Source organism: Sus scrofa, chromosome 9, assembly GCF_054392235.1.
Source record: "Sus scrofa isolate SSC_HxYL_T2T_F1_AM1 chromosome 9, Sscrofa_HxYL_maternal_Yorkshire_Landrace_v2.0, whole genome shotgun sequence".
Lineage (NCBI taxonomy): Eukaryota > Metazoa > Chordata > Mammalia > Artiodactyla > Suidae > Sus > Sus scrofa.
Genome location: NC_139391.1, coordinates 2,853,373 through 2,871,585, shown reverse-complemented (window position 1 = coordinate 2,871,585; position 18,213 = coordinate 2,853,373). Strand labels below are relative to the sequence as shown.

Genomic DNA, 18,213 nt, shown 5'->3' with positions numbered 1-18,213 from the left:
CTGAGCAAGGCCAGGAATCCAACCCACATCCTCAAGGATACTAGTTGGGTTCTTAGCCCACTGAGCCACAACGAGAACTCCCATAGGTTGATTTTTTAAATCAGGTATATATTTTACATAATTATAACATGAAATTTAAAAATTTAAAATAAATCTCTGAAAATTGAAAGCAAAATGTAATAAACAAATCTAGCTTCGTACCCAGATTGTGACGTGTATATAGTGAGATAAAACAATTGAATAGTATGTTGTTGCTGTCAGGAACTGGAGCATTTGGTGAGAGGCAAGGGGTGAGATTAGAGAAGAGAGACACGAGGCTTCAATGGTGTTGCTAATGTCAAATGTGATATAAAAGAACGTATGTGTGTGTATCTATATACACACACACAAAACACATCCACATTTGTTTACTTCGCACACACATTTATACACATATTATTTGTAGATACATTATGCATTAAAAGAAGGGGATATTTTCTGTGTGGAGCGTGGTGTTAAGGAGCCCAGATACTAATCTGCACTAATAAATGTCCAGGACAGAGATGATGGTAATTTGCACCAGAGGGGAATATTTGAGTGTTGAGAACTGCTATATCTGGGATGTTTTTAGGGAAATAAAATAAAAAACACCCCAGACCTTGCCGACAGATTGGGTAGTAGGTCTGGAAGAAAGGGATGAATCCTGAATGATTTCTAAGAACTTGTCCCGAGGCAGTAGACAGTATCACTTTCCTTCATGAGCATCAGTTTCCTTACTCTGTTCCGCCCTTTCCGTTTTCTTGTTGGTTATATCTTGTCCAAAGGAAATATTAGTTCTTTTTTTCCAATGGAAAGTTATCTTTTAAATTGCTTTGCGAATTAGCTTTGAACATTTCAGATTAGCTAAAGGTGTTCAGGAAAGGACTTTGAGCCTCATTTTAAGTTGAAATTTTAAGAAACCTTGGAAGGACCCGAGACAGGAAGGAGTCAATAAAGGAAAAACGTGGTCATGGGTCACACAAGTGCTGGTGATGCAGGTGTGGGAAAGACCTATGGAAAGAGGTGTTTCAGGTGTTGGTTTGACCACTTGTTCAGATGCAGGGGCACTGGTTAGAACTGAGGCTTTCAAGAAGCATGTACTCGGCAGGGAGCTTTTGCCTTATGGTGATCCCCACCAGGCGAGCTGGCTGCTTCTGCACGCTAGCTTGAAGACATCAGTGGTTTTTGGAGCGCTGTTAGTCAGTGGACTCAAGTTGTCTGACGGTAATCAATCCGTTATACTCGACTGCCTTCTGAAATGTTAGGAGTGCATCAAGAAATAGGAATTCAGGAGTTCCTGTTGTGCCTCAGCGGGTTACCAATCCGATTGGTTTCCATGAGGATGTGGATTTGATCTCTGGCCTTGCTCAGTGGGTTGGGGATATGGTGTCTCCATGAGCTGTGGTATAGACCGGCAGCTGTAGTGTAGCCTGAGAATTTCTGCACGCTGCAGGTGCGGCCCTAAAAAGACCAAAAAAAAAAAAAAAAAAAGACCCAACCTATGAAGTAATGTCTAGCTGGAGAGTCTAGCTCATAACCCTGCCCCCGCCAATCTATTCATTCCCACTTCTTGTAGATAACGCCATATGCGTGCTGTTTGTATAATAGCTATTCTTTGAAGTTTATTGAGATTGTATTTGTAACACAGCAGGTAAAAGGATCCACTGGTTGCCATGAGCTGCAGTGTAGGTCACAGACGTGGCTCAGTTCTGGTGTTGCTGTGGCTGTGGTATAGGCCAGCAGCTTCAACTCTGATTCAGACCCTAGCCTGGGAACTTCCATATGCCATGGGTGCAGCCCTGAAAAGCCAAAAAAACAAATGTCCATATTTTTTAATGAAGTTTATTTGTAAATAATACAAAAACACTTGAGACATAGCGTATTGCTGTCCTAATGCAATATGGGCAGCTTAAGGAGTTTGATGCTAGAATCCACAATGGATGTATTGGATAGGAATTTTTTTCAAAGTCTAGAACTGTGGTATGGACCTGGGAGGATCTGTCCACTGTAAAGCCTCCAGTATTATATGAATATGAAAGCATACTAATAAGGACGGAAGAATTGAGAATTTGGTCACTAGAACTTATAAAGCCCAACATTTGAATCTTTATTCCATCTTCATTTTCCTCTTTAGCTTTTATTTTCTACTTTAAATTGAACTATCAAAAAATCTGGCTAACTTCCTGTGTGATTGGGTATAGGATTGCTGTAGAGGAAGAAAAGAGAAAATATGAAGTAAAAAAATAAGATCATCTCTGTCAGAACAGAAGAATTTAAACCAGACCCTGAGATGCTGATCAGAGAAATGGATGCATCTGTCGCTGTCAAAGCATAGAGCCGCTGGAGACAAAATAGGGCCAAATGAGGATGTAGCTCCAAGGTGGCGGGTTTCCGGAATTTTCATCATGTACAAGAAGCCAGACGAGAGCAAGAGCAGCTGTGGAGTCCCATCTAGAAGTTACAGGGCTTCCGTATGACACTGGCTTCTACCACCCCTGAACAAAAGGCAGTCTCCCCAGCACCCTCCTGAAGGCCCCCATTATCTCCTTGTTTCTAAGACTGTAGGTGAGAGGGTTCAGTACTGGAGTAACGATAATATAGAATGCAGAGAGGATGTTGTCCTGTGGGGGACTATGGTAGGAACTGGGCTGGAGGTACATGAACATGGCAGCTCCGTAGTACATCCCCACCACCGTCAGATGAGAAGAGCAGGTGACGAGGGCTTTCTGCCTTCCCTCGCCTGAGGACATGCGGAGGACAGCAGCTAGGACAGACGTATAGGAGGCAAGGATAGCAGCGAGGGCAGGCATGAGAAAAGTTGCACTTGACACATATACCATGAACTCATATCCAGAGGTATCCGCGCAGGCCAGCTTTAGCAAGGGCGGGACCTCACAGAGCAGGTGCCTGATAGCCCGGGATGTGCAGAAAGGCAAATGCATAGTATATGAGGTGTGTATCACAGAATTCAGGAACGCCAGGATCCAAGATGTGGCCACCAGGAGCCAACAGATCTGTGGCCTCATGAGGATCATGTAGTTCAGAGGATGGCAAATGGCCACATACCTGTCATAGGCCATGAAAGCCAGTAGGAGGCCCTCTGCACCACCCAGGGTCAGTACCAGGAACATCTGAAGGGCACAGCCCCCAAAGGAGATGGCATTCTCCCCACACAGGTAATCCACAAGTGTTTTTGGAGTAACTACAGATGCAAGCATCACATCCATGAGAGAAAGCTGCCCGAGCAGCAGGTACATGGGCGCGTGGAGCCGGGCATCCACTGTGATGACCAGGAGCAGCAGGCCATTGCTGGTCAGGGCCAGCATGTACAGGACTGCGATTGCGGCGCAGAGCAGCTCAGGAGACCCACTGTCATTCAGAATCCCCACCAAGATGAAGCCACTTCCCAGGGAGGAGTTCCAGAGCTCCATTCGGTGGTTTTTTAGTATCTGAAATTGTACAAAATCAGGTAAGGTGGATCTGATGTGGCCACTGGGAACTCCCTGACTTTATAGTGTTTCCCTTGATCAGAAGAAATGAGGTGCTCAGTGTGTCACATCATATTATACTCTTTCATTCATAAATTAACTCACCAAATAGGTACTGCCTACGTATGAAATAGCACATTTCTTTCCCATTTCGGATGTTCCCTTCAATGCTAAGGGACTCCCATTTGCACAATAATTCTGCACTTGTCTCTGCCTCCTCATCCCCCCTACTTCTCCTGAGAAATAGGAGCAACTTAATCACTGGGGATGATTAAAGGGAAGATCTGACATGATAGGTACATGCTATCCAGGCTCTTTCTCATCCCTTCTTTTCAGGAGCTGCAGGTTTTTTTTTTTCTCCCTTTTTTTAATTACTCAAATGAATGTATCACATCTGTAGTTGTGTAATGATCATTCACAGGATTTCCATCCCATAACCGAAGCACAGCCCCCTACCCCCCAAACTGTCTCCTCCAGACACCATAAGTTTTTCAATGTCTGTGAGTCAGCATCTGTTCTGCGAAGAAGTTAAGTCTGTCCTTTTTTCAGATTCCACATGTCAGTGAAAGCATTTGATGTTGGTGTCTCATTGTATGGCTGACTTCACTTAGCATGATAATTTCTAGCTCCATCCATGTTGCTAAAAATGCCGGTATTTCGTTCATTTTAATGGCTGAGTGATATTCCATTGTGTATATGTACCACATCTTCTTTAGCCACTCCTCTGTCGATGGACATTTAGGTTGTTTCCATGTCTTGGCTATCGCAAATAGTACTGCAATGAACATTGGAGTACATGTGTTTTTGCGAGTCGTGGTTTTCTCTGGGTAGATGGCCAGGAGTGGGATTGCTGGGTCAGATGCAGGGTTTTTGAAAGAAGATATTTGTGCAGCAAAAATAACTCGGTTTTTCATAAAGTAGAAATTGCAGAATGTAGCTTATCTGTCAGTGGATAATGGGTTTTCTTAAACCAACCCCAGCAGGGACATAAGTACCTTTGTCATCACAAGCAGTACAGAACCAGCTCAGTACATCCCACAAAAGAGGACTAGTGGAAAGCACTCGGACTAGGAGAACAGGATAGACCAAGTACTGTCCATTGCATCTTCTAAAAAGGACAGGAATTTGTTCCTGCTCATTCTCCAATTAGACCATGTACTTCCCCGAACCTTGGGAAGAAAGGAGAAGAGAGTAGAGACTAGTTTTCTTACACCAGTGCTCCCTTGATGTAAAAGAAAATTTGGGAAGAGAGAAAGATCCCTTCCCTCTCTTGCCTATTGTGTGCCCGGCACTGTGACAGCTCCCAAACATAGAGGGAGTAACATATACAGACCACCTGACCACATTCAATTCCATTCATGAGGAGCATTTAGAAATAGGTGTAATTACAACGTGTAAAAAGTATCCTAGAGGAAAAGAATAAACAGTGGTTCTCGTGTAGATTGGTAATTAAGGAAAAGCCTCTCTGAGAGTGTGGACTTCAAGCTTAGTTTTGAAAGATGAGCATAAATTATCTAAACGAAGAGGGATGAAGAGCTACCCAAGCAGTGGATGCACAATGGGCAGAGTCTCTGAAATAGAAAAGAGCTTGTAGTTTCTAAGAAGCTGAAGAAAGCTTGGCGAGGAGGGCACTGAATGAGACACACTTGGGTAGACAGACACGTTCCAAATCATGCTTGGCCTTTCGGGGCACATGGACTGTAATGGAAATCCATTTACTCTGCTTATACAGTGTGACATCAGGCAGTTTGTGTTTTTAAAGGGTAATTCTGATTCGTCAGATGGAGGAGTGACAGGGCAATAACAGACACAGGAAGACAAGTGCAGAGGTGATTGTTGTCATCCGTGTGAGATGGACCAGGTAAGTGGCACACGTACGATAGCTCAAGATTCATGTTGGAAGCGGAATCAACAGTAACTGGTGATTGATTCAGTATCTGTGCTGGAAATCAGGCGGGAGGCGCTAGTTTGGGAGTGACAGATTGAAGACGTGAGAATGTTAAGGAACTAGAAACTCCCATGAGAATGGAGAGTCTGTTTCTTCAGGGCAAGTAAATGAAGAGGTTGGGATGAAGGACAAGAGATACTGACTTTGTGGGAAGCTTGGAATTCCATCACTTTTCTCTTGCAAAATGCAGTTTGCTGATTCCTCATCATTGTGTCCTTACCACCTCCATCTTAGCCTTCACTCTCCTCGCTGAAATACTGCACTAATGATTATACCTCATACTTTAACTTATCTAAGGCATTGTAAATTAACACATTAGAAGACCAGAGTTCCTGGCTTAGGTTGTATCATTTCTACTGATCACATGATCTTATTTAAACATTCTGATATTTGGAGTTCCCATTGTGGCGCAGCGGAAACGAATCCAACTAGGAACCATGAGGTTGCCGGTTCCATCCCTGGCCTTTCTCAGTGGGTTAAGGATCCAGCGTTGCCATGAGTTGTGGTGTAGGTGGCAGATGCGGCTTGGATCTGATGTTGCTATGGGTGTGGCATAGGCCTGAGGCTACAGCTCCAATTAGACCCCTAGCCTGGGAACCTCCATATGCCACGGGTGCAGCCCTAAAAAGACAAAAAAATAAAAAAATAAATAAAATAAAATAAAAGCTTTAAACATTCTGACATTCAATTTTCTCACCTGTGAAGTAGGACTGTCTCAGAGGTCTCTTATAAATATGTTTTACATGTGTCATTTTTTAGTTTATATTTTTATGGCTGTTTAGTCACAGGGTAGATTCCTTTTTTTTTTTTTTGGCCACTCCTGCAGCACATGGAAGTTCCCAGGCCAGGACTGAAACTGCACCATGGTTGCAAACTGCGCCACAGCTGCAGCAAGGCCGGATCTTTAACCCACTGTACCACAAGAGAACTCCCAGAGTATATTCTTAATAAATGTAAAATATGAGCAGTATAGAAACCAGTTCACAGAGATTTCATTCATTCTGGCCCCAATTGCTAGAATTACACTTTTTTTAATAGTGAGGAAGAAACATGTAACATGAGATCTACTCTCTTGACAAAATTTCAAGTGTACAGTACAGCATTGTTACCTATAAGCTCAACGGTGGATGGTTGCTCCCTAGAACTTTTTCCTCTTGCACGACTGAAACTTTATGCTCATTGAACAGTGGCTGTCTGTTTCTACCTCCCAGCAGCCCCTGGCAGCCACCATTGTTTCTGCTTTAATGAGTTTGACTACTTTGTATCATGTAAGTGGAATCATGTAGTATTTAGCCTTCCGTGGCTGGCTTATTTCACTCAGCATAATGTATTTCAGGTTCATACATGTTGAGGCACAGGACCAGATTTCCTTCTTTTCATGGTTGCATAATATTCCATTCTATTTCTATCTCATTTTCTTTATCCATTCATCTGTCAATGCAAGTTTAAGTTCTCCCCTCCTTTTGGCTATTAAGGTGCTTTATTGATCAACCTCAAGGCCAGCCCCATCCTCTTGCCATATTACTACAGCACGATTCATCATCTGGCCAGGCCGGCCTCTCCTGCCGCATTTCTTACCGCGGTCCTTGGCTTCCCCTCCGCCTCCATCCTTATCCAGACCCCGAGGTCCCTCCGTGTTGATCCAATTGAAATTTCCCAGGAAATTGTGTTTTCCTTTGCACTCGCAGCTCCTTCTTCCTGGAAAGCTCCACTGCTTTCCTGTCTTCCCACTCCTCAGACTCTTGATTCTTTTTCTCAGTTGAAGCTTCCTGGTACTTCAGAACATTCGCTGTCAGTGCCTCCTAAAAGTTTGCATTACGTCTCTCAGAGTAAGTAGCTTCTCTGCCTATTGTACTCAAGTATTCTTATACTAACCCTTAAATGTAGGGATTATGTCTTAATCCCTTAATGTAGGGATAATGTAGGGATAATCCTTAAATGTAGGGATTATGTCTTAGCCCTTAAATGTAGGGATATGTGTTCAATATATGGCCTGAATTGTAGAATATCCTTAATGATTGTTTGTTGAATAAATGAGACCAAAATTACGGAAGTGTCCAAGACGGAGGGGACAAGTAACATTTCCTAATGGGGGCCCTGCTCCCGTCTCCTAACCACTGGCTTGCAGACACCTTATGCCCAGAGAGAAACTCCTCACCTCTGACGGACAGGAGGTACTGCTGGTAGATTTCACAGGAAGCTATGCGCCTTGCTTGGAGGGGCCAGGAAGCGCAAATAGAAACTGGCGAGAAGATGAAGTAGATTTTGCCCCAGAGTTGGGAGGGGAGCGGCCGTGAGGAGGGTGGATCTTCCCATTCTCTGCCGTTCCAGGGCCTCTCTGGGAATGGGAGGTCTGGGTTCTGAATGGCCCACCCTTTGGAGAAGAATCACCTAGGAACAAGAGGTAGCCTGTCCCCTCCCTTTTGAAAAGTTGACTGACAAGCTGCGTCTCTGACCCAGTCACCCCATGAAGGAATTTTTCTAGCCATGAAGCAATGATCAGACCAAGGTGAATGCTTGGCTTTTAAAAACATGTTCACTCCGACTAGGCTCTGGAGGAAAAGCCGAATAAAGGAAAAACCCAGACAGACAGTCCAGGAGGAGGACTCAAAGGAGGGCCTGCGATACCTGGCCTCGCTTTCCCCAGAGGCCCCAGCGGGCCAGGCCTTGCCCCTGGGGGGCGGGGGGGGGGCTCTTCCACCTCCCTCTGTGATGACCATGATTTTGTCCCTCTGCTCAGAAGCTTTGTTTAGAGGGAAATCCCCCCCCCCCCAGCTGACTTGATCCTTTCCTGGAGACGCTAGGAGACAGGATTTTAATAAGTCCCTTGGGTATGACTCCTGACCTCCCGCTTCTGCTTTCTTCTCAGCAAAGGAGCTCTGTGCCCCAGGCAAGAGACATGGGGGGCATTTCCAATCCCCCAGTCATGCACCTAGTGATGGTGCCCCCAGTTCTAAGCGTCTGCCCCATTTCTTGGGGTATAGTGAAGACCCCATGAGGTCCCAGAAGAGCCGTGGAAGCAGGACTCTCTTACTTAGTCTTTCCCATGAGGGAATTCCTGCGCTAAACATAAATGAGTATCTCAGAGCAAATTAACCCAAGACCAACGCATACGAGGTTTCCTGCTTTGTTTTCCCTCTGTAGTTCTGGCTTTATTTTCTCATTCAGCATGTTTTTAGCTCCTACTATGCACTAAATACGACATATGCTAAATTATATGGCAATGAAAAAGCAGGTCACTATCCCTCCGACGGGATCTTACACTCCAGGGAGGAGGAGAGAACTAGAAAGAAAATCTTATAAAGGTGGCATTGTGTATTAGAAAGGTTCAAGGGCTTTGAAGCTAACAAAGGTAAGGGGAACAGAGAGTATGGGGAGAAATCGTAAGTTTAAAGAGGGTGGTTAGCTCAGACTTTACCGAGATGTTCTCTGAGCTAAAATTTGAAGAACATTTAAGAGAGAGAAGAGCCAGTGAAGAGATTCTGAGGTGACACAGAGGCTGGCAGCAAGGTGCCCAACGAGCTGCCACAGAGCAAATGAGCTGGGCTGGGCTAGGAGATGAGGTCAGAGGGTAAGTGGAGTAAACTTAGAGGGCCAGGGTCAGAACTGCAGCGTCTTTTCTAAGTGAAATGGGGAACTGTTGGAGGGCTTTGAATGGAAAATTGAAATAATTTGATTTTTAAGATGAGTCCTTTGGTTACTCTGTTAAAGCAGGACAAGAAAGGGAGCAAGGCGACTGCTGCAGAGATCTGGGGTTGGGGGCAATGGCTTGGGTCAGAGCAGGGGCGGTGGGAGAGCTGTTAAGCGGTGTGATTCTGGATATGGTCTGAAAAAGAACGTGTGTGTTTATAAATGTTAGTTTTGTCATTTTGCCTCTGCTAAGTTAAGCCTCTTGATTAGAACTCTGCTGTGATAACCCCTATTTTAGTTGATTAAATATTCTCTCTCATACTGAAATTCATTTGTGAATTCAACATATAATTCCTATTATGTGCCAAGTACTGTGTTAGGCGGGACTCGATTGTGGAAAACACACAGTTGCTGCCCAGCCCCCCCAGGATGTAGTGGGGAAAGCCTTGAAAATTGTAGAGATAGCTCACATCTTAATTCAAAAGGTCCTAGGTAACCCCGAGTTTGCTAAGAAGCTGGATTTCTGAAGATTCCACGATGGCACACCACCAGTCTCCCCCTAGACAGACAGACACCCCCCCACAACACGCACAGGCACAGGAGAGTCATCTTCTTAAGGGAAAGTGGAATCTGTAGGTGGCCACTCCACACCCCCTGCTGCTCCCTGGGCAGGGTATTGGCAGACAGGGAGTTGGTGATTATCCCTAAGAAGGGGAGAGAACTTCTTATTCAGAGACTGGATGTTTGCTGAGTCAGAAGACCTATAGGTCTCCCCCAGTTCCTCTCAAATGTGAGGAAAGGAACTTGGGAAAAGGATCAATGTCACTCTCCCTATGTGGCCCCAAAGGAAGCCTTATTTTCTATAACCTCCGACTAGGATTTGTGAAAACCAAACGCAGCAGTAGAATTACAACGGACGGCAGCACACCATCATGAGACGGAGGGTGTGTACAGGAGACTCTGCTTGAAGAGGCCCTGGTGGTGTAAGTGGCATGAGAAAGTGGCCCAAATGTTGGTGGCTCTTACTCCTGCTAGCGTACCTTCTGTCTCCCAGCCCACATAGGTCCAGAGCCTCCTGTGGAATTCTCTGTGCCCGGCTGACTGAGGAAGAGAAAGCTTGGCCCTAGTTTACAGATGATTCTGCACACTTTGCAGGAGTAGACAGCTCTAGCAACGCTGCCCTTTCCAGTGCATCCCCGAGGACCATGCTGAAGGTGATTGGTCCCAGGGTGCAGGACATGGCCAGGGTCCCTGGCTGTTCGTTTTCCCTAATAGGAGCAATAATCAGTAGTATAAATCTTTATAGTGACTGTGGTCAGTGCTTTGTTTGGATGATCAGGGATTTGGAAGGAACATGAATCAAAAATTCGTGACAAGGAAGTCAGGAAGGAAGAATGTGAATTGACCTAACTGAACAGGCAAAAATCGTGAAGGTATTTGTGTCCCATGTGAATGCTCACCAAAAGTGGACCTCTTCGAAGGAGTGTTTAATAATTGAATGGATAGGATGAACCGTTCCGTGGATGCTAATCGTCCCCCGCAGACACTTTTGTCATTGCCTAGTGGGCTTATAAACAAAATGGCTATGGGGGCAGGAACGGAGGTCGTGCCTGAGCTTGAAACTGTTGACTTTCTCGAGCCACGGCTGACTTGGCTAGAGCCAGGACCCAGTTGTCAGCAGCAGAGACCACCTCTGTGTCCCCAGTGTGGCCCCATCCATGGCTGTGACCAGCCAGTTAGTGGCGATGATTGATTACGCTGGACCACTTCCGGCATGGAAGGGGCAGCGCTGTGTTCTGACTGGAAGAGACACTAGCTCTGGATACTGATGCACTTTCCCTAAATGCAACACTCCTGCAAAGCTACCGTCGGTGGATTTACAGGATGGTTTATCTACTGGCATAGTGTTCCACGCAGCATTGCTTCCCATCCAAAACTAAAATACATTTCACAGAAAATGAAACACAGCAGTGTGCCCATGCTCCTAGAATCCATTCATCCTCCCATCCCCACTATTGGAAGCAGCAGACTTGATACAACGGTAGAATAACCTTTTGAAGATGCAGCTACAGTATCAGCTGGGAGGCAGTGCTCTGCAGGGCTGGAGCAGTGTCCTCTAGAAAGCTCTACATGCTTTACATCAGCACTCAATATACAGTGTCATTTCTTCCATCACCAGTATTCCTGAGGCCAGGAATCAGGGGCTAGAAATGCGGTGACTCTCTTTCCTATTATTCCTAGTAAGCCACTGGTGAGGGTTTTGCCTCCTATGCCTGTGATTTTCCTGGTGTTGAGGACTTAGTTCCAAAGAAGGGAATGTTTCCACTTGGAGACGCAACAATTCCAATGAGATGGAATTTGAGACCTAGCCACTTTGGGATCTGGCCTTGCTGCAAGTTCCAGCATAGGTCACAGATGCAGCTTGGATCTGGTATTGCTGTGGCTGTGGCTGTGGTGTAGGCCGGCAGCTGCAGCACCAATTTGACCCCTAGCCTGGGAACTTCTATGTGCTGCAGGTGCAATCCTAAAAAGAAAAAAAAAAAAAAAAAAGGAAGAAAATCTGCCTGTGGGAAGTAGCTTTAGCTCATGCCCAAGATTCTAGGCTCCATGTAATAAATCCTTTTTTATTTTTAATTTTTAAAATCCTTTTATTATTCTTTTTTAACAAATGGCCCCAGGGATATGGGACCTGGGAGGGGGAGGAAGGGAAGCAGGGCCCCAGCCCCACAAGCCTCCCTGCCCCATCCCTTTCCCTCTTATATATTTTTTTATATATAGTTAATCCTTTAATATATATCTCCTACTGGCTCTGGTTTCTCTGGTTGAACCCTTACTTATATACCCAATACAACTTTTTTTTTTCTGTAATAACACAAAAATTTACCAATTTAGTCACCTGGAAAACTTTTTGCTACTCTTGGTTTTGACAATTTATCTATTGTGTTTTGCTGGCTTGCTGTCTGAAGGGTGTTCAGGAAAGTCTTTACCTATAAATTTTTTTTTTCATTTTTTCCCTCGCTGTACAGCATGGGGACCACGTTGCACATTCATGTATACATATTTTTCCTCCCATTGTCGTGTTGCGATGTAAGTATCTACACATAGTTCTCAATGCTACACAGCAGGATCGCATTGTAAATCCATTCCAAGAGCAATTTTTGCAACCGTTACCCCCAAGCTCCCTATCCCTCCCACTCCCTCCCTCTTCTGCCCGGCAGCCACAAGTCTCTTCTCCAAGTCTATGATTTTCTCTTCTGTGGAGATGTTCATTTGTGCTGGATATTAGATTCCAGTTATAAGTGATATCATATGGTATTTGTCTTTCTCTTTCTGACTTACTTCACTCAGGATGAGAGTCTCTAGTTCCATCCAATACACATCTTTCTCTGAAGATTTCTATTCAGCTACGAGTCCTTCCTTCTTTCCTTCTTTCCTTCTTGAATGACACTCTTCTGATTTTAAACAAAGTAATGTAGTCATAACTCAAGTACAATATTAAATCTGTAATATAATTATAAAATCTAATTACGTCCAGCTTCTAGTCATTAGTTTCAAAAATCTGAGTTGCGGACAAAGTTGTCAGTTACACTGTTTTCTCTACTTTTCTGTATATTTTTAACACTTAAAGTAAAAGAAGTATTAAAAGCAAACACGTAGAAGAGGAGAGAGAAAAATGCACTGTTGTAGAGACAATAAAATAATTCCCTCGGAAATCCAGTTCATCAAGTAAAATAGAAGATAAGTAAGCACACAGAGGGTTTGTATAACAAATGATCTAATGGCTACACAGAAAAATTATAAGTCAGGTAGGCTGAACCAGAAAAGGAATGTCAGGTTATAAGTATCGATGGTAGTCAAGGTTATAATAATAAATAGCCCTATGGTGCTTAACTAAAGTTATGATGTCACTTATATGTGGAATCTAAAATATGGCACAAATGGACCTGTCTACAAAGCATAAACAGACACACAGACATGGAGAACAGACTTGTGATTGCCCAGCAGGAGGGGGAGGGAGTGAGGAAGATGGGGAGTCTGGGGTTGGTAGATGCAAACTGTTACATTTAGAATGGATAAGCAATGATGTCCTACCGTACAGCACAGGGAACTATATCCAGCCTCTTGGAATAGAACATAATGGAAGGTAGTATGAGAAAAAGGATGTATATTTGTATATGACTGGGTCACTATGCTGTACAGCAGAAATTGACCCAACACTATAAATCAACTATACTTTAATAAAAAATATAAAATAGGAGTTCCCGTCGTGGTGCAGCGGAAACGAATCTGACTAGGAACCATGAGGTTTTGGGTTCGATCCCTGGCCTTGCTCAGTGGGTTAAGGATCTGGTATTGCCGTGAGCTGTGGTGTAGGTTGTAGACATGGCTTGGATCTGGTGTTGCTCTGGCTGTGGTGTAGGCTGGCAGCTGTAGCTCCAATTCGACCCCTAGCCTGGGACCTTCCATATGCCGAGGGTGTGGCCCTAAAACACACACACACAAAATAAAATAATAAAATTTAAGAAATCATCTTTAGAATAAGACTTGTGAGATTCCAAGATAGCATTAATTGTCAAATAGTGATTAATAAAACTTTTTAGGTAGATATACAAATAGCATAACACTCTCATCTTTTGACAAAAAAGTAGAAAAGTTTAACACTGGGGTAAGAAATTATATGATTCAAGATAGAGCATCTTTCATTGCTTTTAGTGCTTATATGAGGGCCACAGCACATAGCATTCCTTTTTGACTAAGGAAAAATGGTACATATTATTAAAAATTATATAGTGGTTATGCTAAAAGTAAGGAATGTGAGGACAATATAGCATATGTTTAGATAAGCTGTGAACTACCTCAGTTTGTAAAACATATCGATCTGCATAAAACTAAACTAAAACAATCTCATCTGACCTTATGTTAAAAACTTAATGTAAAATTGGAAGACCATATAGTTAAAATGTAAATAGAGTCAAAACAGAGCAAATGTGACGTGTGAATAACCCAATTAAAACTTACCGGATGTGGTTTCCAAGATGTTAGGGTGAAATAGTCTCCCGGCCACCCTTAAACACCCGGCAGACCTTATCCACTCACTTGCTCATCCAGCATTGCTGCTGAGCCGGACAGAATCCACCTCTCTTCTATCACTTTATAGTGGCCAAATGAAGTCCACGATATCCTACTTCTTCAGATACTACACCCACCGTTCCAGAATGCAAAGAAAAGCAAATGAGAAGGGGGATGGTCTGGGAAGCCTTGGAAAACCCTACATGTCCAGGCCAGGTGCCATGTAAGCAAGTATACTTCTGCGGCCTCTTGTCAATGCCTGTGCTTCTCTGGCTTGAGAACGAGGGAGCTTTAAAGAATCGTTGCTAGTTCTTAGAGTCTAGCCCCTAACTATAACAGCCAAAAAAGTATATGTGTACAAGTTCCCATAAAGAAAGAGGACCTGAAATTATACATTGTATAGATATAAGCCGCTTATTGGAACATGTATATATATATATATATAAAACATTATGTATTATATCATATTATCATATAATGTATTTTATATTATAAAATGGTTCAAGAAAATCTTGTTTTCTCTCCATCATGACAGATTTCGCATGCTATCTTAGTCTTTCTGTTGGAGCCTGAAAGGTGATATTTTTCTTATATTTTCCTAAATTTTAGAAAGTAATTAAAATGAGAAATAATCACGATCAATTACTTATAAAAGGAACCATTCCCCTAACCTCCCTAGGAAGCAATAAACAGGTCATGAAATAGTAGAATTCTTTGTGTTCTCCTCAGGTAAAGAGGGCTTTTAAAGCCAAACAAAATCAAAATGGGAAAATCTCCACAATAAAGCTCTAAAAGCTAGCTGATACTGTAATAACTGATTACTTCTATATACCTTCATAAAAATAAAACTATTTTATAACTATTTTACTAATATAAATCTCAGAATTCCAATTATTTTACTCATTGCCTTATAAAAGGAAGCATTTTTTTTTCTTTGTCTCTCTCTAGGGCTGTATCTGCGGCATATGGAGTTTCCCAGGCTAGGGATCCAAGCAGAGCTGTAGCCACTGGCCTACGCCAGAGCCACAGCAACACGGGATCCAAGCCACATCTGTGACCTGCACCACAGCTCATGGCAACGCCAGATCCTTAACCCACTGAGCAAGGCCAGGGACCGAACCCGCAACCTCATGGTTCCTAGTCGGATTCGTTAACCACTGAGCCACGACGGGAACTCCATAAAAGGAAGCATTTAATTGAGACCTGAAAGAAAGGGGGTTTGCTCTGATATCTCACCCCTTATCCCTTAATTATTGTACTAAGTATGTTTATAATTGCAAATGATGAAAAAAGAAGGAGTATCTGAGTCTCTTCAGCAAAGAGAATCTCTCAAGAAAAGGGCTCGGCCACTTGCCGTGGTTTTTCTGATGGCATCTTTGACCTCCTTGTTCCTCAGACAGTAGATGATGGGGTTGAGCATGGGCGTCAAGACTGCATATATGGCGGAGATCAATTTGTTGGAATCAAATGAAGCAATGGCCCGAGGCCGGACATACATGAACATCACAGCTGTGTAGAAGATGACCACCACGGTGAGGTGAGAGGCGCAGGTGGAGAAGGCCTTCCGTTGCCCAGCTGCTGAAGGCATGTGCAGGACGGCAGAGACGATGCAGCCATAGGAAAGGACCGTGGCTGAGAGAGGAGACACGAGGATGACGATGGCTAGCACAAAGTCCACCGTCTCAGCCACAGAAGAGTCCATGCAGGCCAGTTTGAGGATGGGGGAAACGTCACAGAAAAAATGGTTCAAGATATTACTGCCACAGAGGGCAACTTGGGAGATGAAGTATACCTTTGCCATGGAGATGGAGAAGCCACTCACCCAGGAACTGATGGTCAGCTGAACACAAAATCCTGTGGTCATCATGACTGGGTAGCGGAGAGGCCAACATACAGCCACGTAACGGTCATAGGCCATGGCGGCCAAGAGCACACACTCAGTACAGGCGAGTGACATGAAGAAATAGAGCTGGGTCATGCATCCGAGGAAGGAGATGGTGTTGGGACAAAGTAGGAATCCCGCCAGCATCTTGGGGACGGTGACGGATATATACCAGATCTCCAGAAAGGACATGGTGCTCAGAAAATAGTACATGGGCTTGTGCAGGGGCCCAGTGACCCAGACAGTGAGAATAATGACTAAATTCTCCAACAGCACCAACAGGTAGGTGGTGAGAAAGAGGACGAAGAGCAGAACTTGCAGCCTAGGGGAAGTAGGGAAGCCCGCCAGGACGAATTCAGACACATGAGTGATGTTTTCCTGCCACATGTTAGGATACCAAAAGACAAAGGATTTAGTGTAGCAGCACCAAACTGAAGAGTGAAACTCATGTTAGCAGCACGGGGCCCGCAGGCTGCATTAAACTTAACCCTCGTGCCATAATCTGGTCCTAGGCCATGACTGCGGCATCACAAGAGGCCGTGAGAGCCTCTCCAGAAAACTGGGCATAAGAACAGTAACTGAAAACCAACTGAACACAGACACAAAGCTAAGATTCTCAAAGCGGGGTCACGAGGTGAGATTCAGGGTTCAGGACTTTGGACCTGGGTCGGAAAGAGGTCTTCAGGTAGTCCCAGGAGCAGATCCTTTCGTGTCAGCGTATTTACAGGTTTCAGGGGCAGCTGTAAGACAGAAGATGATTATGAATGAGAAAAATGCCAATGCCCAGGAAGCAGGGAAGTTCAAAATCTGAAGAAAATAAGAGCAGAATATCAACTAGAAGAGACCCTCCTGGCCTAGAGAATTGCTGACTTTGCTCTGCTCCTCAGCTACGCTGTGCATCTTCTGAAGACACTGGCAAAGCACTTGATTCACTACCCATTTTTAGGGCCATGGCTTAAAAAAAACTGAATGGGGAAGTATTTACCCTCTTAGAATAATTAAATACATTTCGATTTTTGGTATGGATCCTAATAACACTAATGATAATAATTTTATATATTATAGTTATATTTATACATATACAATCTTATATATACTTATATAATAGTTACATATTTGTGAAATGGTTCACAGTTGTTCCCAATTTAATTTTTACAATTCATCTATATTCTCATCAAAGACTGGCTCAAAAATTTATACTGCTGGAAGAAGTGTTCCTTGGGTAGTTCTGTCCGTTCCTTGACTCTGAGCCTCCTCCTTATTGTGGACAGTGCTTGAGAACAATCTGCATTCAAGAAGCTGCCCTGGGAGGAGGAGGAGGAGGTTCAACTCCGCAGGGTCCTGGACTTCCCAGGGCACAGTGTATAATCTGAGGAGAGGACTGAAATTCAAAACTACTTTCTGGAGTTCCTGTGGTGGCTCAGCAGCAACGAACCCGACTAGGATCCATGAGGTTTCAGGTTCGATCCCTGGCCTCTCTCAGTGGGTTCAGGATCGGGCATTGCCATGAGCTGTGGTGTGTGTCACAGACTCGGCTCAGATCCTGTGTTGCTGTGGCTGTGGTGTAGCCGGCAGCTGCAGCTCCGATTTGACCCCTAGCCTGGGAACCTCCATATGCCATGGGTGCGGCCCTAAAAAGACAAAAAACAAAAGACAAAAAATAAAACACTTTCTTCACAAGTGGAGATAGAAGCAAAAGAAAAGTAAATATAAACGTCAGCTTGAGGAGTTCCAGTTGTGGCTCAGTGGTAATGAACCCAACTAGTATCCATGAGGACGCAGGTCTGGTCCCTGGCCCTGCTCAGTGGATTAAAAGATCTGGCATTGCCGTGAGCTATGGTGTAGGCCAGCAGCTACAGCTCTGATTTGACTCCTAGCCTGGGAACTTCCATGTGCCATGGGTAAAAAGACCAAAAGACAAAAAAAAAAAAAAAAAAAAAAAAAAAAAAGTTAGCTTAAACTATAAATAAAATTAACCTACAAAGAGAAACATACTTCTTTACCAGCTTTACAATCTGAAGTTTTAGCTAAACTCTTAATTCCCTTAAGAGTGAAAAAAATGTTATAATACTAAAAAATTCAACAAATTATGGATGCAGACAATTTATAGACTTGTTAGTGATTAAGATAGAGCTCTACTGCAGACTCATTGGAGGCCTGGCTCCACACTGCATTTT

General features: G+C 43.8%; 2 protein-coding genes across 2 annotated transcripts; both read right to left on the bottom strand.

The window, feature by feature from the left end:
• On the bottom strand, positions 1-6,114 carry LOC100525529 (olfactory receptor 2AG1-like). The gene has a single exon (XM_003357141.4). The coding sequence runs from the start codon at positions 3,447-3,449 to the stop codon at positions 2,505-2,507; it is 945 nt and encodes a 314-aa protein (XP_003357189.2). The 5' UTR covers positions 3,450-6,114; the 3' UTR covers positions 1-2,504.
• Positions 6,115-15,466: 9,352 nt separating this feature from the next.
• On the bottom strand, positions 15,467-16,423 carry LOC100624448 (olfactory receptor 6B9). Its single transcript, XM_013991977.3, has one exon. It carries the CDS (start codon positions 16,421-16,423, stop codon positions 15,467-15,469), a length of 957 nt encoding a protein of 318 aa, XP_013847431.3.
• Between the last annotated feature and the right edge of the window lie 1,790 nt (positions 16,424-18,213).